This window comes from Nicotiana tomentosiformis, chromosome 11 (genome assembly GCF_000390325.3).
Source record: "Nicotiana tomentosiformis chromosome 11, ASM39032v3, whole genome shotgun sequence".
NCBI classification, from domain to species: domain Eukaryota; kingdom Viridiplantae; phylum Streptophyta; class Magnoliopsida; order Solanales; family Solanaceae; genus Nicotiana; species Nicotiana tomentosiformis.
This window is the reverse complement of record NC_090822.1, coordinates 28882163-28908416: the sequence shown is the minus strand read 5'-3', so window position 1 is coordinate 28908416 and position 26254 is coordinate 28882163. Positions and strand designations below refer to the sequence as shown.

At 37.1% G+C, this 26254-nt stretch overlaps 3 protein-coding genes across 22 annotated transcripts; 1 reads left to right on the top strand and 2 right to left on the bottom strand.

The window, feature by feature from the left end:
- Window positions 1-408: 408 nt before the first annotated feature.
- Window positions 409-1902, bottom strand: LOC138901189 (uncharacterized). The gene is made up of 2 exons (XM_070188932.1): window positions 1438-1902; window positions 409-858 (listed from the first exon to the last, which is right to left on the bottom strand). The coding sequence occupies exons 1-2, from the start codon at window positions 1900-1902 to the stop codon at window positions 409-411; spliced, it is 915 nt and encodes a 304-aa protein (XP_070045033.1).
- A 9412-nt stretch (window positions 1903-11314) lies between these two features.
- LOC104108683 (uncharacterized) lies at window positions 11315-22204 on the top strand. 20 transcript variants are annotated; one of them, XR_011412423.1, is made up of 10 exons: window positions 11393-11650; window positions 12056-12123; window positions 16566-16930; window positions 17011-17252; window positions 17343-17555; window positions 18025-18114; window positions 18191-18289; window positions 19043-20448; window positions 20795-20864; window positions 21880-22204. XR_011412423.1 is itself a non-coding variant. In XM_070188711.1 (8 exons), the coding sequence occupies exons 4-8, from the start codon at window positions 17172-17174 to the stop codon at window positions 19094-19096; spliced, it is 537 nt and encodes a 178-aa protein (XP_070044812.1). In that variant the 5' UTR covers window positions 11390-11650; window positions 12056-12123; window positions 16566-16930; window positions 17113-17171; the 3' UTR covers window positions 19097-22204. The 20 variants fall into 20 exon arrangements, 12 of the variants coding, with proteins under 12 accessions (XP_070044808.1, XP_070044809.1, XP_070044810.1 ...); XR_011412420.1 differs by having other exon boundaries at window positions 21490-22204; XR_011412422.1 differs by adding an exon at window positions 21490-21589 and having other exon boundaries at window positions 19043-20864.
- An 885-nt stretch (window positions 22205-23089) lies between these two features.
- LOC104108681 (defensin-like protein 1) lies at window positions 23090-23998 on the bottom strand. Its single transcript, XM_009617774.4, has 2 exons — window positions 23887-23998; window positions 23090-23483 (listed from the first exon to the last, which is right to left on the bottom strand). The coding sequence occupies exons 1-2, from the start codon at window positions 23954-23956 to the stop codon at window positions 23305-23307; spliced, it is 249 nt and encodes an 82-aa protein (XP_009616069.1). The 5' UTR covers window positions 23957-23998; the 3' UTR covers window positions 23090-23304.
- Between the last annotated feature and the right edge of the window lie 2256 nt (window positions 23999-26254).

Here is a 26254-nt window from a genome sequence, read left to right as displayed (position 1 = left end):
TTGCAAGTATGAGCGCTCCTCCTGCCAGTACTCGGTGACCATGTAAGGGTCTTTCCAGTTAGGTGAGAATTTCCCTTTTGCTTCATTCTAATGCGGGAAGATCCATTTCAACACCAATTGCCCCGGTGTGAATTGTCTCAATCTAACCTTTTTATTGAATGCCCTTGCCATTCTATTCCAGTAAAGTTGACCGTGACATACTGCGTTCATCCTTTTTCCATCAATGAGAGCCAGTTGTTGATACCGATTATGTATCCATTCCACGTAGCCGATCTCAACCTCTTGTATGATTCTTAGGGAAGGATTCCCCACCTCAGTGGGTATAACGACTTCAGTACTACAGACCAGTAGATAGGGGGTTGCCCCAGTTGATGTACGAACTTTGGTGAGGTACCCGAGCAAAACAAATTATATCTTCTCATGCCATTGCTTGTAGTTGTCTACCATCTTCCTTAATATCTTCTTGATAATATTGTTGGCGGCTTCTATGTCTCCATTCATGTGCGACCTGTATGTTGTAGAATTTTGATGCTTGATATTGAATGTTTCACACATAGCTTTTATTAGATCACTATTAATATTGGCGGCATTGTCAGTATTGATTGACTCAGGTACTCTAAATCGACAAATAATACGATCCCGGACGAAATTCGCTATGACCTTCTTAGTCACAGCCTTATAGGAAGCGGCTTCAACACATTTTGTGAAGTAATATATAGCCATCAAAATGAACCCGTGTCCGTTTGAAGGAGTATGTTCAATTGTTCCAATGACATCCATGCCCCTAGCAGAGAAAGGCCAAGGTGAACTCATTGCATTGAGTTCGTTGGGCTGCACCCTCATCATATCAGCATGTACCTGGCATTGGTGACACTTTTGAACTTATTTGATGCAGTTTGTTTCCATAGTCATCCAAAAATACCCAGCCCTTTATATCTTCTTGGCTAGAACGAACCCGTTCATGTGAGGTCTGCAGGTTCCGACGTGTATTCCTTCAAGCAATCTAGATGCCTTCTTGGCATCGACACATCACAACAATCCCAAATCAGGAGTTCTTATATGCAGAATTCCTCCACTTTGAAAGAAATGGTTGGTTAATCTTCGAAGCATGCGCTTTTGAGTGTGTGTAACATTCTATAGGTATTCCCCTTTCTTCAAGTATTCCTTGATATCATGGAACCATGCATTTTCGTCAAAATCTTCTTCAATATGAGCTTAATAAGATGGCTGCTTGCGAATCTCAATCGGGATAGGAACGATGAAATTCTTGTCTGGATGTTGTATTATGGAAGACAAGGTGGCCAATGCATCTACGAACTCATTCTGAATCCTTGGAACATGTTTGAATTCTACCTTTGTGAACCTCTTGATCAACTCTAATACACAATGTAAGTATGGCAATATTTTAGTGTTCTTGGTAGCAAATTCTCCTAGTACCTGGTGTACTAATAGATCAGAATCCCTGATTACCAATAACCCCTGAACATTCATGTCGATGGACAAACTGAGACCCAAGATGCATGCCTCATATTCCGCCATGTTGTTCGTACACAGAAACCTAAGTTTTGTGGATACTGGATAATGTTGGCCGGTTTCTAATACTAAAACAGATCCGATTCCTAGTCCCTTGAAGTTTGATGCTCCGTCGAAAAATATCCTCCAACCGTCGTATGTTTCGGCAATATCCTCACCTACAAACGTCAGTTCCTCATCCGGAAAATACGTCTTCCATTGTTCGTATTCCCCGTCTATGGGGTTCTCTCCTAAGTGATCAGCCAATGCTTGTCCCTTGACTGCCTTTTGAGTCACATAAATGATGCCGAACTCACTTAGCAGTATCTTACACTTTGCTAACTTACCTGTAGGCATGGGTTTCTGAAAAATGTATTTTAGTGGATCCATCCTTGATATGAGATATGTAGTGTACGCACAGAAATAATATCTTAATTTCTGGGCTATCTATGTCAAAGCACAATAGGTGCGTTCTAGCAAAGAGTACCGGGCCTCGTAAGGTGTGAACGTCTTACTCAGATAGTATATTATCTGCTCCTTCCTCCCCGTTTCATCATGTTTCCCCAGAACGCAACCAAAGGCTCCATTTAGCACAGACAAATACAGTAGTAGAGGTCTTCCTGGCTCTGGTGGGACCAACATGGGCGGTTTAGACAACTACTTCTTGATTTTGTCAAAAGCCTTTTGACATTCTTCAGTCCAGTTTGTCGAAGCATCTTTCTTCAGCATCTTGAAGATCGGCTCACATATCACTATTGACTGTGCTATAAAACGGCCAATATAATTGAGGCGTCCCTGGAAACTCATCACATCCTTCTTGTTCTAGCTCAATACCATGGCGGCTGACGATGAAACCTAGAAACTTTCCAGCAGGGACTCCGAAGGCACATTTTGGAGGGTTCAACTTCAAATTGTATTTTCGAAGTCGGTCGAAAAACTTCTTCAGGTCTGCTGTATGATCTGAACTCCTTTTAGATTTGATGATAACATCATCCACTTACACCTCTATTTACTTGTGTATCATGTCGTGGAAGAGAGTCGTCATTGCCCTCATGTAGGTAGCTCCAGTGTTCTTCAAGCCAAATGGCATCATTTTGTAATAATGTATCCCCCATGGCATGATAAAAGCTGTCTTTTTGGTGTCTTATTCGTCCATCCAAATCTAGTGGTATCCTACGAAGCAATCCACAAAGGACTGGAGTTCATGTTTGGCGCAGTTGTCGATTAGTATGTGTATGTTGGGCAACAGGAAATCATCCTCAGGACTTGCTCTGTCCAGATCTCGATAGTCAACACACACTCTCACTTTCACATCTTTTTTCGGAACTGGCACAATGTTGGCTAACTAGGTCGGGTACTCGACCACTCAAAGAACCTTGGCTTTGATTTGATTAGTAACCTTCTCCTTTATTTTTAGACTTAGATATGGCTTGAATTTTCTGAGCTTATGCTTCACCGACAAACACGTGGGGTTGGTAGGTAGCTTGTGAGCTACTATGGATGTGCTTAACCCAGCCATATCGCCGTAGGACTATGCGAAAATATCCTCATATTCATTTAAAAACCTAACATACTCTTCCATTTTTGATGATGATAGATGAATGCATATGCGAGTTGCTTTGACTATTTCAGAATCCCTAAGTTAATTGCTTCAATTTCCTCCAAGTTGGACTTTGGTTTGTTTTCAAAGTTCTCTACTTCTTTGATAATTTCCTCAGGAATTATGTTATCTTCCAAATCTTCAGAATCACTTTCCTGATGTTGCGTTGTCTCATTACATGTCACAGTCGTAAGTTTTAACAGGATATGTAATAATTACGCTGAAAAGAATGTTGAAAGATAATAATAAATAAATGAAAAGAAATAATGCATTAATAAGACATAAAATTGTCAACAAGTACGACTCGATGGCTCGAGTAATTATTTCAAAATAAAAGACTGAAAATGTCTTAAATGCTCAAAAACAATTTTAAATTAACTCATGCTAATTCTGCCAAGGCTTCCCAGGTACTCGGCGAGCCCGGGACGGTGCAGTAGTCCAGTTCTTGAGAACAACTCCTTCTCCCACTGTTTGAATAGTATGGTCTTCCTCCTCCTCCTCTAAAATTGCACTGCAATCCATATCTTCCTCGTTCAAAAACAGCTTCCTCATACCGGCCAAAATCTCGTCTTCCTCGGATCCCCAAATCATGTTAGTTTGGCGGAATGTATGGTACAATGGTGGTATGGGTTGTTCCAGTGGATAGTAATCGGTGCGCCATGGCGGTGTCCAATCCTGGTATTCTTGCACTGTATATTCGTACCCGAGCCCAAAGGTTGTGCCGTGATGTGGTCGTATGGGTTTTGTGGTCCACTGAGGTTTTTGGCCAAGACCCTTGCCTGGTTTATATCCCAACCACATGAACATGCTTTCTATCGTATTTCTCAGCCATCGATCATCCTCAATTATGTTTACTTGCTCAATGCGGTAGTATGTTTCTCCTCCTAATTTCCTCCTATATTGATGACTCTCACAGTCTGGTTGGTGTTAATAGGGTTGCTTCCATCTCCATGAATGATCACCTCCTGATGATTCCACTCAAACTTTATAACATGATGCAGGGTAGAAGCTACTGCCCCAGCTGCGTGTATCCATGGCCATCCTAACAACAGATTGTAGGTGGCGGATATGTCTAGCACTTGGAATTTGAAATCAAACCAGGTCGGGCCCATCTATAGATCAAGGTTGAGTTCTCCGATAGTGACTCTCTGAGATCTATCGAATGCTTGCACATTCATGCTTCCTATCCATATCTCATGCAATCCTTTACCTAATCTTTTCAGAGTGATCAGCGGGCATATGTTCAGGCTCGAACCTCCATCTATCAAGACCCTGGCAATGATCTTGTCTTCAAATTCTGGAGGTAACTCATCTTCGTGGAAAGTAATTTTGTGACTCTCCAGTACCTATCCAACCATGTTATCCATCTCCGCGCTGGTGATACCGGCGAGTACATAAGCTTTGCTTAACACTTTCATCAAGGCATTCTTGTGCACGTCTAAATTTTGCAACAGTGATGAAATGGATATCTGGGCGGGAGTCTTGTTCAGGTAATCAACAACAGAGTATTCCCTCGCATGTAACTTCCTCCAAAGATCGTCAGTACTCGTCTCAATGACAGATGGCTTAGATGAAGATTCTTGCTTGTTCCTCATACCTTGTGCAGTATCTGTCTCTTTCATCTTGGCTTTTCCTTTTCTTCTTGCCTCCGCGACATAATCCTATAGGACGACATCAGACTTATAAGATGGTGTGGGAGATACCATCACAGTGAAAGGCGTAGCTACCTTGATCTCAAACCGTGCCTAGTTTTGCAACACAATCAGTGAGAGGGTGACATGAGATGTTTTAGGAGCATACCCCTCTCGAATAAGTCCAATGGATCCCTCCTGATCCCATTCCTCATCAGTTTCTATCACATTCACTCCATCGCCCCTATGATCCTGGGGAGGGTTATTATGGATATTTGGTACAGTTTCATTTGCCTGTATAACCTTGGTGTCGATCAGTGTCTGAATCTTGTCCTTCAACATGCTGCATTCTTCAATGGTATGACCCTTCAAGCCTGAGTGATAGGCACAAGTTTTGTTGGGGTTAACCCACTAGGGAGGGTTCTTTACAACAACAGCGGGAATATGGGTGACATAACCAGCCCCTATAGTCTCTCATATAGTTGGGCTATGGGTTCAGCAATTGGGGTATATTGTTTGGGAGCTCTGCGTCAAAGTTTGGGCGTGGCATTGGATAGTGTTGGCGGGCGGTGGAGGTGAATGGTAATATGTGGGTTGGGTGTTATAGGTATGGTAGGTGGTGGCACAATATTGGTATTTTGGAGGTGAAAGTTGATATGTGGGTGGAAGTGTTTGGTATGTAAGGGGAGACTTAGGGCCCTGGTCTACCATCACGGTACCCACTTCTTTCTTTTTCGAAATACCTCCTGATTGCACGGGTTTGTTTGTGGATTGTAGAGCCTCGAAATTTGTCACCATCCCACTCTTGATTCCTTCTTCTATCCTTTCCTCTAGCTTGATGATGTTTGAGAACTTGTGATTCTCGATAACCATCAACCTTTCAAAATACTGCGGATCTTGAGCTCTAACAAAGAACATGTTTATTTGTTCTTCATCAAGTGGCGGCCTCACCTTGGCAGCCTCTGATCTCCAATGAATAGCATACTTACGGAAGGTTTCTGTTGGCTTCTTCTTAAGGTTTTGAATATAGAAAACGTCTGGCACGTTCTCTATATTTAACTTGAATCTGTCCATGAAATCTGATGCCATGCTCACCCAATTCGCCCAATTTTTTGGATTCTGACTGATACACCAAGATAAGTCATCTTGTGTAAGACTTTGCATGAACAGTTTCATGCGGATTTGATCATTCTTACCCACTTCTACAAGCTTGTCATAGTAGGTTCTCAGATGCACCTTTGGATCACCAATACCATCGAACATCTCAAACTTGGGAGGTTTGTAAACCTCCGGTAGTTCTACATCTGGCTGGATACACAAATCTTAATAGTTTAAACATTCACCACCCTTCCCACCTTCAATACTCTGGATTCTCCTTGTTAGTTTCTTGAGTTCTTCTGCCATGTTTCAAATTAGCTGGTCCTTCTCTGTCGGCTCAGGTATGTATAGGGTTCGTTGCGGGGTATGGGGTAAGGTTTCCACGTATATCGGGTTGCCTAGATGAGTTCCTGGAACTTGGGTTTATGGGTGATCATTGATGAGAAAATTCATGCAAATGTTTGCCTCATTCCATTAGTGTGAAAATAAGCCAAATCAATATTTCACTAAATCGACAATAATAATAAAGTCACTAATGACATTAAGCCTTATTACATCGAAATCTAATCTAATCTAGAAAGCAGTAAAGAACATTATCTCCTAATCTACTTGGTCCCTGAAGGACCTTCTCCATGTTTGGCTCTCTTGACCCTATCAATCACATTCCCTAGATCGCACATGTCTAGTAGCAAGTAAGCCTTTGCCAGCTTCTCTCCTTCATTATCGTCCATGCCTTGACACTCCCAAAGCCTCTTTCTCATCTTCCCTTCTAGCTCCATCAATCCTTGCTCTGGATATTCTAACCTTTCTGTCGACTTATTGGCAATCTCCTTCTATTCCCTTATCTCCTCCATGTTCACTTTATATTCTTCCAGATGCTTAGCTTCGAACTCGAACACCCTTTTGCGTAGCCTCCTATACTTTACATGTGCTTCATCCACCTCATCTATGATCCTATCTTTCAAATTTACTCTCGGTTTGATGTCTCCAACTATGTCGTCCTCCAACCAAGAGAGATAGTAGTACATATGACCGACGTGATACATGTCTGGTTCAATAGTCTCTCCTTCCACGATGATCTTTTAGTTCCACATGTGTTGCGCTTCGAACGTTAACGGGATGACATCCCCTTTGAAATCTGCCTTATACTGAACCATGTTGAAAACCCGAGGTATGACCTATTTCCTTCCAGCTTGCCTCATTACCCTTATAGGAGCATAAGGATAGATGCCTTGCAACCCGATCAGTACTAAGTGAGTAGTTCCTTTGGATATGATAATGAACTCACTACTAGGAAACAATTCAAACATCCAATGCACTTGCTCATCTATCAGATTGCTAAAGAAACGTACCCAACCTACAATATTTCCCGGCTTTGCAAACCTGTCTGGAAGGAATGTCATTTTCTTTGGATGATGACTAGCTATGTAGTCATTCAGTGGCCTTCGTAGAAGCTCTTGGTGATAATCACCCCTCTGAAAGTGTTCCAGAAGCCAAACTTGTAGTAAGAGATTACAACTCTCAAAGTGTCCGGACCCATGCTTGCATCGATCCAGAGCACGGTACATCTCAGCTAAGATCATCGGAATGATAGTGTACTTTTGTCCCTCGATACCCTCCATTAATGTCCTGGCGAACATGGCTAAGTGACTATGAACTATTCCCCTTTGCCTCAGAAAGATCAACAAATCCAAGAAACGGACTATGAAAACATAAACCCGGCGGTGCACCCATCCCAAAGAGGTAATGTCTAGATCCTCATGATGAAGGCGATATGATTTGCTATGCCCATAATGCTCATAGAGAAAGTCAAATGGTATATATGATTTCTTCAGAAAACTGCGTGGAGTGCGATTCTCTGGCACCAATAGTCCTGGACTATCCCATGTAACTTGGCGAAACCCCCTATTTCATCCAAGAGAGAAGTCATTTCAATATTGCTAAATCGGGAAACAACTCTCTTCTCATCCCAGAACATAGTAGCAATCTCGATCAGTTCCCTATTTGGTTGAATGTTCAGCAAAGATGATAGGTCACCAAGTACTCTCCTCACATTGTTTCTGTCACATGGTGCAAGGTCTTTCCACCAGTCAATTAGCAAAGGTGGGATATTCTGGACCATACCGAACTTGGGGATTTCGTGCTTTATTTTCTGCAAATAAATAAAAGTTAGCTATTTCCCCCCTCCAAATTTGCCATTTTCACAATAATGATCAGTATGTTGACACGTATTCTTCAAGTAATGCACATAATATGATGGTGTCCTTTGGGATTATGAAAATCCCGATGGACTTTGTACAAGGTTCATCTAAGCGAGTTTTTATGTCAATGACGTCTCAATCTGTACTAGGTTTAGCATGATGCATGTATATTTCAAATCAGAGTATGGTTTTCTAGAGAGGTCTAGACTGGTACTCTCAAGTGGATAACTTGAGAGGGAAAGGCACGGGACCATCGTCGGCACCGTTGATTGACTAGTCTACCGCAGATAAGACTTTCCGGTTTAAAAGGGTGTTTTTAGGAAAGTGCGGACACTCATCAAGCGCCGCTATGTTAATAATAAGCATGAGTGGAGTATGATGTTGAAAGCAAGCCTTACACAAAAAAGTAACACGTTGCAAAATATTTGCATGATGAAAATGCATATAAAAGAAAGTAGATAATATGGTAAAGATGAATAGGAGGAAGAAAAGAAAAAAAAAAGACAAAAGAGAGAAGTCAGTTTAACTCATAAAAATGTGCGAGAATGTAATGAAGCAAATAAAGAAATGAGGATGGGAGAGACATGATATAGCAGTCTTGGACAAGATGAAGGAAACAGAGAGATGACGTTCATATCATAGCAGTAAAGAAAAAAAGGGCGGGGATATTCATGTCATAGCAATTTAGACAAATAAAGGAAAATAAGGGAAGGGATATGCATGCCCTCAAATAATCCACACAAGTCAACTTCGTTATGGTAAGAGCCTAAGTATAAATCCCCAGCATATTCTCCATGATGTGTGACAACTCTTTTAAATATGTATTAAAGAGAGGAGTCGCCACTTAACGATTTTTAAGGTGCGTTAGGGCACTTATTTGAGAATAATTCTGTTTCAAATAGTCTTCATCACCAAAGATCGGGTAAGGGCTCAAATTACCTCGAAGAGAAGGTGTTAGGCACTCTTCGAGGTCCACAGAGGTGGGTCCCAGCCGAAGTTTACGCTATGTGGATTATTGAATTATAATTAAGCTAAGTGATCATATAAGTGAAAAAAACGATGCGGAAGTTGAAGGTTCTATATAAATAGTGTAAAGAAATAACATAAGAATTGAACTATATAAATAATCAGTACAAGTCTTAGAAGTTATAGGAATACAGCTGCGTTGGTTTATATTTGATGACTAGGTGTGAATAGCAAGCATATAAAGGGAAGGGGGGTCCTATATTTTTTAGCCTAAAGGATCACCCCGTGCAACATAAATAATACTTCGCAATTTTTTTAGGGTAGGGGTTGCTCATATTATTCAGCGGGCACATACTGTCATCTCCTACTACCCAATTACTATGTTAAAGTTATTTACCTAAAGCGCTTTAATTCAATTATAAACCGTGTCCTATGTGTGCATTACCCGTCCCATTCCTATAGTCCAAGATGCTTTGGACCTATTGTTTGGGTGGTTCTAGACTTTACTTAGGGTACTCAAAATGATAAAACTAGTCGCACATTCAAAACAAGTAGGACTGCACATAATAGCAATGAGTGGCTCATGTTAGCCTCCACACATAGCAACAAAGGCACACGTGCAAATTTCATATTAGGCCGTAAGCAGTTTCAGAATCAAGGAATATTATAGTCGTTAAGTCTTATAGACATGGCTTCTATGTGATCCCAGTTTAAAACGTCCTACAGGCAGTGCTACTACTTCAGACTATCGAATTTACAAATTACAGATATTATAAAACCTATCGACATGATCTATAAGTGATTTGCGCAATGGGGCAGTGAAACCATTTGAAAACTCAGAATTACCCATGTTTGATCCTATTGACATGCTTTCTAAGCGAATAATAGTATCCTTATGAGTAGGTTCTGTAATAGTTGGTATTTAAACACAATTTTTATCATTCTTATTCCTATAGGCATGCTAATCAATTAAGGCCCTATAGACATGATATCTAGATGAATATTAGCATATGACGCCATAGGCATTCTATCTAATAATCACACTGCAATTGCACAAGTTGAGCAAATAATTGTTGACATTTGATTCCTATAAACATGTTATCTAATAGCGCATAGAAGTAGATATGTGAACAAGTAGGGTACTTAAACTCTTACAAACATGCTTTTGATGATGTACGGGTATTAGACAAGTTAAGTAGGTGAAGTGTTCGAGTTCCTATAGGCATGATTTCTATTAGTGTATAGAAATAGTGAATGTAGAACAAAGTAGAACAAAGCATATAGACCCTATAGGCATACTCTCTACCCGTTTATATAAAAATTAAGGGATACCCGTTCCCCCCATTCCACTAATTACCCGACTATTTTGTTTACAAATTATTACATGACCAAAATAATGAATATGAGTATAAATATTATACACTGAACATCTGCAGGCCCAAGAGCAGTGGGCAAATAATTGTTGACATTTGATTCCTATAAGCATGTTATCTAATGGCACATAGAAGTAGATATGTGAACAAGTAGGGCACTTAAACTCTTACAAACATGCTTTTGATGATGTACGGGTATTAGACAGGTTAAGTAGGTGAAGTGTTCGGGTTCTTATAGGCATGATTTTCTATTAGTGTATAGAAATAGTGAATGTAGAACAGAGTAGAAAACAAAGCATATAGACCCTATAAGCATACTCTCTAACCGTTCAAATGAAAATTAAGGGATACCCGTTCCCCCCATTCCACTAATTCCTCGACTGTTTTATTTACAAATTATTACATACCCAAAATAATAAATATGAGTATAAATATTACACACTGAACATCTGCAGGCCCAAATGAAAATAACCCAGTACTGCCTGGGCCTTCAACAGGTTCACTTTCACACGAATAGCATACCTAGATCCAAACACGTCTCAAATAGGAGAGTGTGTCCATTTGCAAAGTTCAGGGCCATACATGAACTCATACTAAGCCCAACAATTACAGATTAACCACTTAACCATATAAGTTAACGAACTACACATATCAATCAATTGAACAGCCCTGAAGCAATACCTCATAGGGACAGGATTACATGTCATCCAGCAGGATTCACAAAAAGCATATTGGCACTTGCATTTTAGAAGCTAGGGTGATAGGATTGGTCAAATAAGGAAACTAGGAGAACCAGTAGAACTTAGTTTCCACATGGTGAGTTTTTCATGAAAAACTAACAACATACACTACAAAAAATCAGAATTATTGTGGCGGTTATATTACTCTAATTAAAAATGGCGTTTCACCAGCCGCCAAATTAAATTTTTTTATAGCGACAGTTATTTCGTATTGCGGTGGTTAGAACCGCCGTAATGTTTTAATCACAACATTTTAACTATTCCCTCAATAAGTTTTAGTATTTTCCCCTCATAATTTGAGACTCCCTCCAGAATTCCCCCAATTCCTTCCCTCCATATGTATCGTATCTCTTTACTCCAATTTCTATTTCCCACAGTTCCTTCCCCCAATTCTTTCGATTTCCCTCAATAGGCAACGAACTCCCAATTTTCTAACTTTAAATTCTTCTATTTCTCCCAATCTGTTTCTCTGGCTAGAAGAATCGAGATTCAAATCATAAATTCATTTAGCAGCTTCAATAATCTTCAGGTAATGACGCTTATTTAGTACCAAAAGTTTTTTTCTCTTTATTAGGTTTCATTCATATAGCGATTTTCCCCAATTCTGTTCTAATTTGTATTTTCCTCAGTCCGATAATCTATGATTCATTTATTCAATTGAATATATAACATCCAAAATACTAATCTATTACTAGAAAAAAGGAAAACTGAATGACGATTGCTATTATTAGAGAATATTAATGTTCTAATGGTTTCAGTACTTCTTTCTTTTATTTTTGAGTCCATTTTTTGTTATTTTTCTGTTCAATTAGTTTGGTATTTCTTTAAATTTTTGCTGCTTTGTTTGGTATTTCAATTGCATGCACTTAATTTTGATATTTTAAGTTGTTGTTCTTTCTAATATTAACCTAAATATTATATATGGACTTGATAGTTAGCCGAGAGATCAAAAACTGCTGGTGAAGCTATTGGGATCGAGGTCGACAGTAAAACATTTGATGGGTATAGCTCGTTTTAATTAAATTTTGTCCTTTCTTTTGAGCAGATTTATTTTTATTAAAAGGTAGATTCATTATATCTTTTGTCACTAGCGGATTAGCAGATCTTTCTTCTATAATAGGTTTAACTTATTTATCAAACGATTACCAATTGTATAGGTAGAAAGATATGTCATCCAACTGTAAGAATCTGAAGTAGTAAGTTAACAGTTTGACATTGTGTATGTGCAAAATTTTTGAAAGAAAAACTTACTTCAGATTAAGTGGATATATTCACTAATTATTGCAGGCTCCTACATATAAAGCTTCTGATAGTTATGTCCTAATTCTAATGGAAGAAGTAAATATTTTCTATATGCATTTTTATATCATAAGAGGCTTCTCATTAGGTAATTTCTTTAACTAGTTGATCAAATCAAGATCAGATGTTATATTGGCTGCATCTTGCTCTTAGGGCATTATCTTTATTCACAGACCAAATCTGAAAATAGGAGATTATTTTTTACTCTTAGGGCATTATATTTTACTTTTATTCACAGACCAAAACTAATTTTTGTTATCTTATGAAATGATGTTATTTCACATATAAGCTTTTGAACTATCTTTTCAGTTTTGATATTGTGATGTTATCTTATATCTTCCTTTCTAGCCATGCCAAGTGATAAATCTTAGATTAACAAATCACGAAACACACCTGAATATGCAGATGGTCTAAGACAATTTTTGGATTTTGCTTTTGAGCACAGGTATGTGGTTTTAACAAGTGGCAAAGAAGAGATGTAGTTGAAGAGCACCTGATTCTTAAACGTTTCCCAAAAAACTATAAAATTTGGTATTGGCATGGTGAATAATCAAATGCAACTGTTCAACAGACTTCTCAGAGCACCCATGTCATAGAAGATAATTTACATCCCCAAGATCCAATGGAAATTATGATTAATGATGCGTTTGGGTTCACCAGGAACAATGTCAACGAGCCTGGTGTGTCTTCTAATCATATAAATAGAGAAGAAATATTTGATGAAGAGCACATTGAGGGGCATAATGAAGATTATACAAAGTTCTATGAATTGGTCGAAGATGGAAATCAACCATTATATGAAGGGTGTACAAAGTATTTTAAATTGTCCTTTCTAATCAAATTGTATCATATAAAGTGTCTTTGTCAAATGACTAACAAAGCGATGAGTATGATATTAGAATTGTTAAAAGATGCCTTTGAAGATGCCAAGATTCCTGGTTCTTTTTATGAGGCCAAGAAAACCATCTACAAACTTGGTCTTAATTATAATAAGATACATGCCTGCCCAAATGATTGTATGCTATATTTTGGCGAAGATGAAGGCTTGCAAGAAGAAGCAGCCTGCAAAGATATTGCGCTACTTTCCACTAAAGCCAAGGTTGCAAAGATTGTTCATGTGCTCTAAAACTGCTGAGTCTATGAGATGGCATTCTTTAGAGGGTAGCCAAGATTGATTGATGAGGCATCCCAAGGATTCTCAGGCTTGGAAAACTTTTGACTTGCTTCATCCTGAATTTGCTACAGATCCTCGAAATGTACGGCTAGGCCTAGCTAGTGACGGTTTCAATCCTTTTGGAGAAATGATAGCTAACTATAGTATCTGGCCAGTGGTACTTATTCCATACAAACATCCTCTTGGGAGTGCATGAAACAAACTTCATTCATACTCTCAGTGATCATTCCAGGAAATCAAATGCCGAGCAATGACATAGACATGTATTTACAACCTCTCATCCAAGAGTTGAGGGAATAGTGGTACGATGGAGTGCAGACATTAGATTATTCAAAGAATGAAATATTTAAAATGCGAGGAGCATTGATGTGGATAATTAGTGATTTTTCTGGGCTTGGTACATTATCTGGATGGAATACATACACTCAGTTTGCTTGCCCCACGTGAAACTTTGATACAGGCTCTTGCAGATTGAAGCACAGTAGGAAGTGGTATTTTATGGGTCATCATTATTTTCTTGAAAGCGGCAATCGGTTTAGATTGCAACGTGTTCATTTTAATGGGAAAATTGAGCAACGGGAGCCATCAATTGCATTATCAGGGTCCGACATCTTGAAACAAGTGAAGGGCATTAATGTCAATTTTAGAAAAGTACCTGTTTTGAATGATAAAGGTAAAAGAACTCGAAGACAAACTGTTAATTAAGATAGATCGAGACAGTGGAGAAAGAGGAGCATATTTTTTTATCTTCCTTACTGGGAAACGAACTTGTTACGTCATAATCTAGACCTTGTGCACATTGAGAAGAATGTGAGTGAGAATGTGATATATATTTTACTCAATGATTCTGAAAAATCAAAAGACAATATTAAAGCTAGGAAGGATCTTAGATAAATATGTATAAGGAAGGAACTTTGGGCAGATGAGAATGGAAGCTATCGTCCATCTTTGGGTATTATTTTAAATACAAAGAAAGGTGGATTCAACAAAGATATATTTTTGCGGACCTTAAAGAATGTCAAAATGCCCGATGGATATGCGAGCAACGTTTTGAGATGTATCGACTTGAAACAACGGAAGCTCTTTAATATAAAGAGTCATGATTTTCACATTCTCATGCAGCACTTGTTACCAATTGCCATACAAAATATTTTACCTGACAAGGTGACTGCAGTGTTAATAGAGTTGAGTTCGTTCTTCCGACAACTCTGTTCCAAAAGCTCAAGCCCAATAGACCTTGATAGGCTTCAATCTCGACATTTTCTCACTATGAATCACTTGAAAATGTTATTCCCTCCAGCGTTCTTTACCATCATGGTTCATTTAACTTGTCATCTAGCTGGTGAAGCAAAACTTAGGGGACCGCAACAGTGTCGATGGATGTATCCTGTGGAGAGCTAAAAGATTTTTTATTGTTTAATTAGAGTTTATTCTTTAAGACAAAGATGTTAAATTGTAATCGTTAACTAACCATTGATTTTTTATTTAGGTATTTGGGACATTTTAAGTCCTATGTGCGGAACACGTCATAACCAGAAGGGTCCATAGCTGAAGGATACCTAGCTGAAGAGGCTCTCACTTTCGGTTCTCAGTATTTTGAAGGGATTGAAACAAGAATTAATAAGCCCCGTCGTGTTGATGATTATCCGGAGGATAGAGTCTCGACAAATTCATCTAGCATTTTTCCACCGGTTGGTAAAGGAGTAGCAATAGAAACATTTAAGTTGTCACTTATAGTAAAACGTCAAGCACATCGATATGTGGTACTAAATTGTCCACAAGTCATGTCGTTCATTGAGTGAGTATTTAATGCAAATCTAAACAAAAATTATATTAAATATGTAGAAATTACATAAATAATTAATATTTGTATCATCATTTCATGTAGTGAATTTAAAGATCATGTACGAAGGCACTGGAAGGGTCGAAAGCCTACCGGTACGCAGATTGAGAAGATAGTTAATAATGACTTCATTGATTGGTTTTCCCGAAAGGTTTGTTACAAATATATTAGAATTTTACAAATTTAAAACTATGCCTAACATAGTTTTTTAATTCTTATTTCAGATTGTGAACCCAGACATTTTGAATACTGTATCAGATGCCTTAAAGTTTTTAGCAGATAGTCCATCACCACATGCTAGAAGATTTACATCATTTAATATCAACGGGTTCAAATTTCTGACTTTACAGCGAGAGAATGGATTGAAAACTCAAAACAATGAAGTATTTTTTACTTCATCCACATCTTGTATTGCTAGTGATGCTGATAGAAACCTGAGGCAAGCAGATTTGCCATATTATGGAAAATTAGAAGACATCATTGAACTTAACTACTATGGTCGATTTCGGGTTACACTATTCAAGTGTATATGGAATGACACAACTAGGGATAGGGGGTTTAGAATAGATGCATGGGGATTTTCTTCTGTTAATTTTTCATTGGCGATCGTGAAGAGCATGATGCATACATTGAAGCTTCACAAGCTCAAATAGTATATTATGTGTACGATGAGGTGAATAAAGGTTGAAGTACTGTTCACTTGAAACCAAGAGACTTATATGATATGGGAGGAGAAGGAGATAATGAATTTCCTGAGAATGAGTCATTCCCAGTGCAAGACTTAGATCAACACTTTGGGGATGTTAATGATCTACTTTTGTGTAGGGAGGATGAAACTGATGAAATATTAAGTGATTGCGATATTGAAAATTAGATTGGCAAAGATGAACATATTTGAAGAGTCATTGCTAGCCCTTTTCATATTTTAGAAGGAAGCATCTTAATATATTTTCATTTCAAATTAGTTTAGATTATAGTTATGTCCTTTTTTGTTCTTGAATTGCTTTATGTTCTTGCATCTAGTTACTTTCTTTCATTAATTAAGCTTAAGTTATTTTTGTCTTGAAGTTTAAACTGGTTTGGTATCAAGGTGTTCTTGTTTTGCTTTATATACCTTTATATATGTAGAGATGCCGAAGCAAAATAAGGTTAAAAATCAATTCAAATCAGTCAAATAGAGATCTTATCTTTTTCCGAGGCAGCCATCACAGGCTCAAGCTTCATCTTCAACATCTTATCGAGTCTCTTTACACTCTACACTGCCTACACAACCTACACGGCCTGTTATTTTAGTTGATGGAGTCTCTTCGCAGAACGTTGTTCCATCTTCATCATCTGATGGAGTCTCTTCGCAGCATGTTGTATCATCTTCATCATTTGATGGAGTATCTGCTCAGCCCGCCGTTCCATCTTCATCATCTGTGCAGTCTCTTCACGACAAACTAGACGTAGTACTAGCAACGAAGAGCCTCATTGGTTTGCCGATGGTATTGGTACATACAAATTTCAAGTGATTGAGTATTCTTTTTGTTTTCCTTGTTTAATGTTTTAACTTGACTTTATTTTGTTATAGATGAATGTAAATTAATAAAAAATATTAGATTGAAGGTTAAGGATGCCCATAACTCGGATAAAGGATTGCGTATAATTGTAGAATTTGATGAATATCATGCAGCAATTGGGAAATCGGCTGGCCTAATTGCTGGAGTTTTAGGGCAGCTTGCAACAAATCCTATGTACTTTCCTATTGGCTTTGAGAAATGGTCATCCATGCCCAAATATTTTGTGGACCGTGTTTTTAATGATATAATAGTGGTAATGCCATCTAAATTCTTTTGTTTAGTTTGTATCTTTTAGTTGTATATGTAAAACTGCAGTAAATTAATTTACTTTATATTTGTGAAGCCTCGGTTTTTCTTTAGGATTCATCAACTAATGGCAAAGGCGTGTCATAACAGCTCCCTTAACAAAAAGTGGAAGGAGTACATGCTTAAACTATGGAAGGAGGCTGAAGAACCATTATTAAGTAAAGAAGATATCATCAAGAACGCTCTGGATGGCATACCGATGGACCAATGGGCACTGTATGTTACTTATCGCTTGAAAGAGGAGACAAAGGTACTTTCTTCTGCTATTGCTTCTACTGCTGCTTTTGTACTGTTGCTCTACTCTGAAAAATGCCAACCTTAGATTGAAAACCCAAAACTAAACTTGCCTAGAAACAGAGACATTGGCAATGTGAACATGTTACTCATCTTTCTTTTATTGGTCGAAAGTTACGCTCAACTGGCTAGTGAGATAAATCTACCAAAAAATAGACTAGAGATCAGAGAAGTTATTTTTCTTGTTGGTAAAACTTTTGTTGATGGATCAGAACAAAAGACAAACCTGTGTTTGATTATCTTCACAATAACATATAACATGATGTAATTCATGAGTTTAAAGTTCTCTGAAGAAGTTCTATATGTATTGTCTTGACGATGGATAAATTCAATCACTGAACTTAAATTTTTATTTATATCATAGTAGCTTCTGCTTCTACTTATTTTGGTCTTATGTAATAGAATTTTACCTATTTAATTTGTAGGAGCGTTGCAAGAAGAATGCACAGATTCGAAAAAACCAACTTCCTCATACTTGTGGTGCTATGAGTTTGGCTAGAAGAAGGGATGCAATGGTAGTTTAAGCGATTAACTTAGATAAGATATATATTCTCAATTAACTACTAACATTATTTATTTTAAAAATTTCAGAAGGCGATGGGAAAAGCTTTTGACCGAGGCAGAATATGGGCTGAGACTCATAAAAGGAAAGATGAGAGTTATGTAACTGATGAGACTATGGTGATTGGGGTAAGTAACATTTTTGGTGCCTTCTGCTGTGAAATTCTATTTTATATTGGTACTGCTTGTATAGTGGGTTTCCACAACTATTTCAATATAGAATGAAGTTTCCACAGCTATTTTTAGAGCAACCGCTCCTATGTATGTTTTTGTCGTTAAATCTTTTATTGCCGTCTAAAAGTTTATGGGTTGATATTACTGAAAGTAGAAATCTTGTGTCATTTAGACATTAGGTAGTTGCTTCATTTGGATTCTTGCATTTTATAATAGCGAAAGAAGCTGAGGAAACTGCTTAAATTAATGTTCTCTTTGAAATCCTTTAACCTTTTCCATATCATCCTCAACTAATCTCTGTTAATAAAGCTTATATACATTAAAATAAGGCAAAGTAGAGGAATTTGAACAGAAACAAGTTCAAAAGAAGGAGTATAAGAAGACACATTTGGAGCTGGTGATTTTTTCTTGTCTCTGCAGTTCATGTGACAAAATCAAAGAAATGTATGAATAGTGAATAATCCAGTACATGTTATATCGCACTTATTAATTGGAAAGGAGAAGATTTCACTCAAGTGTACCTGAAATAAACTATCGTTACGGAGCTTAAAGTTCAACGGATCAATCTTTGACCAACTTCCTGCTGTTAGCTTTTTTTCTGTACTTTTACAAGGAATTTCGAGCCCGGCCTTGGGATGATAAAGATATTTTTTCGATGTACCAGTCATTTGATCTATTGCTTAATTTATGCTTTTTCAAATTTTGTAGGAAAGAATTGAAGAAATTCGAAGTGAAAGAGCAGAAAGTCTAGATGAACCTTGACCAAATGATGCACTTGGCATAGTATTCGGTCCCAAGCACCCCGGCCGTGTTCGAGGTTTAGGCTTGGGTGTAGTTCCAATTGTAGCATTCAAACAGACATATGCGAGATACCATCGTGGTTATGTGGGTTCATCTAGCACTACCGCTCCAACTCCGAAGTGGCAGCAAGAGATGACAGATGTGAAATCAAAATTAAATGCACTAATTAGCTTATAGATTAAATGCCCCCAGTCACTTGTACATCGCGATCACGGAAATACGCATGCGATCGCGAAGAAGAAATAACACTGCCCTCACAAAAGCACTACACGAACGTGCAACAAGGGATGCAAACGCGGTTCATCACTGACTCAGCTTACGCGATCACAGACCTCTCTATGCGAATGCGAAGAAAAAGGTACCGACCTCCCCAGTATGGTCGCCGACTACGTGATCGGGAAACACCTACTGCAGACGTGATGAAGCAACACTCACACACATGTGATCGTAGACCGTATACTGTGAATGCGAAGAAGGAAAAGGGCCAGCCACCAAACAGCATATGCGATCACAACTGGACCTTCACGATCGCGAATAAGGACATCAGGCACCAGCAAATCAACATTCTAAAAACATGGAAAAATGGCCCGTAGCCTCTCTGAAACACACCCGAGGCCTCCGGGACCCCGTCCGAACATACTAACAAGTTCTTTAACATAGCGCAAACCTGCTCAAGGCCTCAAATGACATCATACAATATCAAAACTACGAAGCATACCTCAAATCGAACTCGCGCTGAATCATATCAAATTAGCCCGAAATGACGTCAAATTTTGCATGCAAGTCCCAAATTATACAACGGAGCTATACCAACTACCGGGATAGAAATCTGTATCCGATATCAACAAAGCCAACTCCCGGTCAAACCTCTCAACCTTTAAAACTTTCAACTTTTCAATTTTTGCCAAAATGCATCAAATCAACCTACGGATCTTCAAATCCAATTCCGGACACATGGCTAAGTGCAAAAACACTATACGAAACTATGAGAATTATCAAAATACCATTCCGAAGTCGTCTTCATAAAAGTCAAACTCCGGTCAACTCTTTTCACTTAAGCTTCTAAAAATAAGAATTATTCTTCCAAATCAATCCCGAATCATCCGAAAACCGAACTCGACTACACACACAAGTCATAATACGAAGCTGCTCGAGACCTTAAGCCACCGAACGGGGTGCTAATTCTTAAAACGACCGGTAGGTTCGTTACTTTGCGCATAGCGGGAGCTTAGTGCAGTGGACTGCCCTTTTTCTGTTCAACCCGAAACACTCCAGAGGCATTTTTGAAGAGGGTTTTCTTTTCAAATTCATTGGTAAGCATCTTTAACTAGTTTTCAAGCAATTCTAACTACTCTTCATGAAATTTTAATATCAAATCTATGAATTTCATAGTAGAAATTAGGGGTTTTAGATACAATTTAGGGATTTTATAAAATTGAGATTTAGACCTCAAATTGAGGTCGGATTTCAAGACAAATTTTATATCCGGGCTGGACAGTGAATAGATAATCAAGATTTGGTCTGAATCTCGGATTTCGACCAAGCGGTCTCGGGGTTAACTTTTGTTGACTTTTCTAAACATGATCAAAATTGAACTTTTTTTATTCGTATGGTAGTTTCTAAAGCTTATTTTGGATTGATTGATGGATAATTGACTAGATTCGGTTGGATTGAAGGTTTGTTCGAAAGTCAAAGTCGTGGTTGATTATTGATTTGATTGAGAAAAGAGGTAAGTGTTGTATTTAATTTTGACCTGAAGGAATTAGGATTTATTGCTCTATTTGCTACGTGAATTATTTGTGGGGACGGCGTATATGCGAGGTGGCGAGTGTATATGCGCTGTCATGGGTTAAAGTATTGGATTATTTAATTTTATGTCATTTATTTCATGTTATAACTCGTTACCTGCTTTGATTGTTACATGTCCTTACTTGTTATTCATGCCTTTTTTGTTATGTGTCATTTAGTTGTTACAAATTTTGGTTTATTAATTCTTCGATCAAAATCTGCTTACTCGTTATGTGTTCCTACTTGTATTAATTGTATATCTTCATTGTTCCATGCTTGCACTTGTCTTTATTGTCTTTACCTTATTTGTTGCACTTTAATATGTTGTATCGGATTATGTGAGTCTTTTAGCTATTCTTGTGTTAATGATTTATCGAGGTTTCTGAATATGAGATATTGGTAGTTCTCTGTTTGTACTTGTAGTTCTTTGATGTTATATACACTTTAGTTTCTTTTGTGTTGGGATTACGGAATTTGGTTTTGTTGAGTTGTTCATGTTAATGAGTTGATATTGGAAACGGGTTACGCGCCGCAATAATATTGAAATAAATTGATAATGGGATCAGGTTGCACGTCGCAACAGATATTGATATGACATTGGGATCTGATTGCACGCCGCAACAGATATTGAAATGATATTGGGATCACGTTGCGTGCCGTAATGGGGTATGGTGTGTTGTAACTATTTGTAGCTATCGTGTTCTGTTTCTGTACTGCGATATGAGGTTATGAGTTGATGTTATTCTGGGGCGCTCTGCTAGTTTACATTCGGGTCTCGTTCTTATGAGTTTATTTATTTTCTCTATATTTCTATTCTCTTTTATTATTATTCGTACATGTTATTAATTAGTGTCTTGTCATAACCTAGCCACCACTTCGTCGAGTTTAGGCTCCACACTTATGGAGTACACGGGGTCGGTTGGTACTCACATTACACTTGTTCACTTATTGTGCAGATCCCGATGTTGGTCCTGGCGGCGCGTAGAGGAGATTGCTCGGATCCGAGTTCTTCAGGAGACTTGAGGTAGAGTTGTACGACGTTCGCAGTCCCTGAAGTCTCCTTCTATCATGTTTTACTGTTTATCTAGTTTCAGACACATGTATTTCATTTCAGACTATATTTGTGTATTTTAGTCACTCATGTATTTATGACTCCAGATTTCTAGGATTAGTATAGACTGCATTACTCATGTATTTATTATTTGTATTTCGGAGCATTTCAGTTGTTATTTATTATTATTCTGCTTATAAGTTGTTAAAAATGGTTAATTCATTAGATAATGCTGACTTGCCTAACAAGTGTATATTGGACGCCATTACGGTTCCGTGGTTGGAATTTCAGGTCATGACATTGTAGCTGTAAAGGTTGGAAACATTAAACACACCATGTTGCTAAGATTCACTTATTTGTCACTCTGTGTTTGAACTTTAGTTTTGGGAATCCATTTATATACGAGTTTAAGTTATATACACTTAATAGCGCATAACGTATAATAATATTTATATTATCATTGTAATTTTTACCGGTTAAATTTGCTAATTTGTACACCTTATTTACGGAAAGTTGAATCTGATCAATTCAATCAATAGTTTGGTTAAACTACGAGATGAAAGCTTGATGGTAGTTTCCTGCCTCTTGTAATAATTACATGTTGTATTTACTCAAGTCATTTTTTATACGCTAAATTAAATAAAAATTCTTCGACATGACAACATTAATCATAATAGCCAAGTCAACTCAGTCAGTATAACCACAAATAATTTCTTGAAGTTTATTTAGATTATTTGATCGCATGACACCAAAAATTACAGCACGGATCCGAAGAAAAAGACCATACAACATGATGGTACAAACATAATTTGATAATATTTTCTCACAATGACTACAATTCTAGTGAATTGATAGCGTTTTTATTCTTTCACAACAAGACAACACACCAGTTTTTATTTATCATAAATAAGAAACGAGAACTTCGAGAGCATTTGATGCTTATGCTTATTTAAACTTGTGGATAATATAGTTCTTATTCATATTTAATTTATTTTAAAAAAAATAATTATCCAATCATTTTTAATGAACAATATGAATGAATAACTATATTCTTTTAATCATTTTACCACCACCAATCATAATAGCCAACTAGCCAAGCCTACTCAATCAGTATAAACACAAATAATTTCGATTATTTCTCTTGACACCAAACCTTACGGTACGGATCCCAAGAAAAGACCGTCATAATATAAACATAATTTAATACAATTTTCTCATAATAACTACAATTCTAGTGAATTGACAGTGTTTTTTTTCGTTCACACACAAGACAACACACCACTTTTTATTTATTATACACAAAAACGAGAATTCTGAGAGCATTTGATGCTTATTTGCACTTGTGGTAGCAGTAGCAATAACGTCTAAAGATGCTCTTCTTAATGCACATACCCCTCTTTGCCCCCTCTTTCTCTTTGCATTCTTCGTCGCAGTGTTCACTAATAAAGCAATAGCCAGAAAATGTCTTGCTCTTCCTTCGACAAAGTTTGCCCTCTGCCGCTTGCATCTCTGCATGGAACAACAACTTATCATTATTATTTTTCTTTAAAATCATTTATTTGAATTTAAATATATGAATTTCTTCTAAAAATGTTGAAATTTATGTTTTTTTGTTTTGTTATAAGTTATAACAATAATGATAATCATTTCATATTAGCGAGTTCGTATATGATTGTGCAAAGGCATACCTAGGTGCTAGCTGCCTGTACTGCGAAAGGATTATAGCCAAATAGAGCAAAATGGATAATACTGAATAATATTTATTAAGAGAGCGACTACAATTAGCTTGGGATTTAAGCATAGATACCGTTATTTTGTTATAAGAACACTATTTTTTTGAATTCAAATATATGAAAGGGTACGTTGTATTCAGAATAGTGACTAATGAAATGATGAATTAAGAAATACCAACCAGTGGATGAAATGAGGAGGAAGCAGAAGAGGAGAGCAAGGAAAGTTGTGTTCAATAGTGACTTTGCCATATCTCTGTATTTTGGATGCAATGATTTTTCTATTTTCTTTAAAGTGATTTGTGTTTGGAAACTATTAAGGGAAGACATCTATTTATAGCAAGGCTTGCAATTTATTTAATGGTTTAGTCAAATTTTCAAATGAAATTATACGTAAGTGGTTGTCTATTCAAAGAAGAAACAAGTAGTTTATGTAAGAATTTCACGTCTCTTTAAGTGACTTTAAACTAAATTTTACTATACAAATGTTGGTTAAAGTTAATTTTGGACATAATAATTTGAGTTTCCAATGTCAGAATTAAGTTAATGTTGGACATAATAATTTGAGTTTCCAATGACAGATTCTTAGATAGATAACTTTGAAAATTGCCAAGACATGGACTAGGGTTGCCATTAATTTAATTACCCAGTGGTATATAAGTCGTATCCAATAAAACTCACGAGTAAACCAGGATGGTGTCCAAGGTTGTTGTTCCCATTTCTATCATATTTATATAATTTCAAACTCCAATGAATCCATGATATGATTGTTTATTTCGAACAAAATGTTATACAAAGTCAACAGATCTCACAAAAGTAGAAAATAAAAAGATCATTATCCGAATATAGAGATATGACAAAGTCAATAATCCACCACACAACCTTTGATTAATTGCTCTTCTCTTATATATATTCTGCTTATTTCCCTAATATGTAGTGTGACGATCCAACGGGTCGTTTTGAGTATTTACATTCTGTTCAGCTGTTTGAAGCATTGAGTAGCTTCATATGATATATTATAACTTATGTGAATCATGAGTTTTGGTTTTCTGGTGATCTGGAGTTGATTTGGAAGAAAACTTCTCAACTAGAAAGCTTTAAGTTGGAAGAGTTGACCAAGTTTAACTTTTGTGTATTTGATCCCGGATCAGAGTTTTGATGCTTTCGTTAGGTTCGGATGGTGATTTTGGATTTGGGCGTATGCCCAGATTTGCATTTGGATGTTTTTTTTAAGGTTCTAGCGTTAATTGGCGAAAGTTAGCAATTTGGAGTTTTGAAATATTCATAAGTTTGACCGGAAGTTGACTTTGGTGATATCTGGTTCGAATTTTGGTTCAGGGACTTGGAATAGCTTCGTTATGTCATTTGAAACTTGTGTGCAAAATTTGAGGTTATGCCGAGTTGATTTGATATGGTTCGACACGAGTTTTGGAAATTGAAAGTTCAAAAGTTCATTAAATTTGATTTGAGGTGTGATTTGTGATTTTTATGTTGTTTGATATGATTTGAAGCTTCAAATAAGTTCTTAACGTGTTTTAGGACTTGATGATGTGATTGAATGGGGTCCTGAGGAGCTCGGGTGTGTTTTGGATCATTGGTTAAGAAACTAGTTAAGGATTTGGAGTTTGCCCATGATCAATATCGAGTTAAGATGACCTCTTTTTGGTGTTTTGAGTGAGCGAGCAGGTTCGTAGCGTGTTTTATGATTAAAATACATATATGATTTGTGTACGGGAGGTTCCGAATGAGTTTTGGGTGCTAAAACGAAAATTCTTTTGTTGCTGATTTTCTGGTGTAAAATAATTACAATACTGTCATTTTTGTCTCTTAAACCTTCCGATTTTCTTTAAAACTTCAAAATATCATATCTCCCTCATTTAAAGGTCAAATTTCGTGTCACGATGACCTCTTTTTTGCTGTTTTGAGTGAGTGAGCAGATTCGTAGCGTGTTTTATGATTGAAATACATATATGCTTTGTGTACGAGCGGTTTCGAATGAGTTTTGGGTGCTAAAACGAAAATTCTTTTGTTGCTGATTTTCTAGTGTAAAATAATTACAAAACTGTCATTTTTGTCTCTTAAATTTTTCGTTTTCCTTTAAAACTTCAAAATATCATGTCTCCCTCATTTTAAGGCAAAATTGGATGATTCAAAAGGCTATCTTGGGTATAATCTCACAAGGATTATGTTGGGCTTATCAAATATGAGTTTTGGGGTCATCTTGAATATGACTATAATAACTGCTGCGTTTCTTTACTTATTTCGGAATTTAGTTACTTTTTCTCACATGATTTTGGAGCTCGAATTTTGGCGATTTTGGAGAGAATTGTCACTACATGGATTGGGGTAAGTGTTTTCTACTTGGTTTTGATTATATCCCGTAATTCCATCTTCATTTTTGGCATTTGATTGATAATTTCAAAAGAGAAATTGAGAATTTTTGTCTAAATTTTCCTAAAGTGAATTTTTTAGTATTGAGCATTGATTCACAGTCGGAATTAAGTGAAATTAGTATAGTTGGACTCATAATTGAATGTGTTGTCAGATTTT

Coding starts and splice junctions, on each gene's coding strand:
- LOC104108681 (XM_009617774.4), bottom strand. CDS start 23,956: ATGGCAAAGTCACTATTGAACACAACTTTCCTTGCTCTCCTCTTCTGC. Junction 23,484..23,886: donor CCTCCTCATTTCATCCACTG/GTTGGTATTTCT, acceptor TGTTCCATGCAG/AGATGCAAGCGGCAGAGGGC.
- LOC104108683 (XM_009617777.4), top strand. Junction 15,589..15,661: donor TTGATTGGTTTTCCCGAAAG/GTTTGTTACAAA, acceptor TTCTTATTTCAG/ATTGTGAACCCAGACATTTT.
- LOC138901189 (XM_070188932.1), bottom strand. CDS start 1,902: ATGGATCCACTAAAATACATTTTTCAGAAACCCATGCCTACAGGTAAG. Junction 859..1,437: donor CTGATCTATTAGTACACCAG/GTACTAGGAGAA, acceptor CACCAATGCCAG/GTACATGCTGATATGATGAG.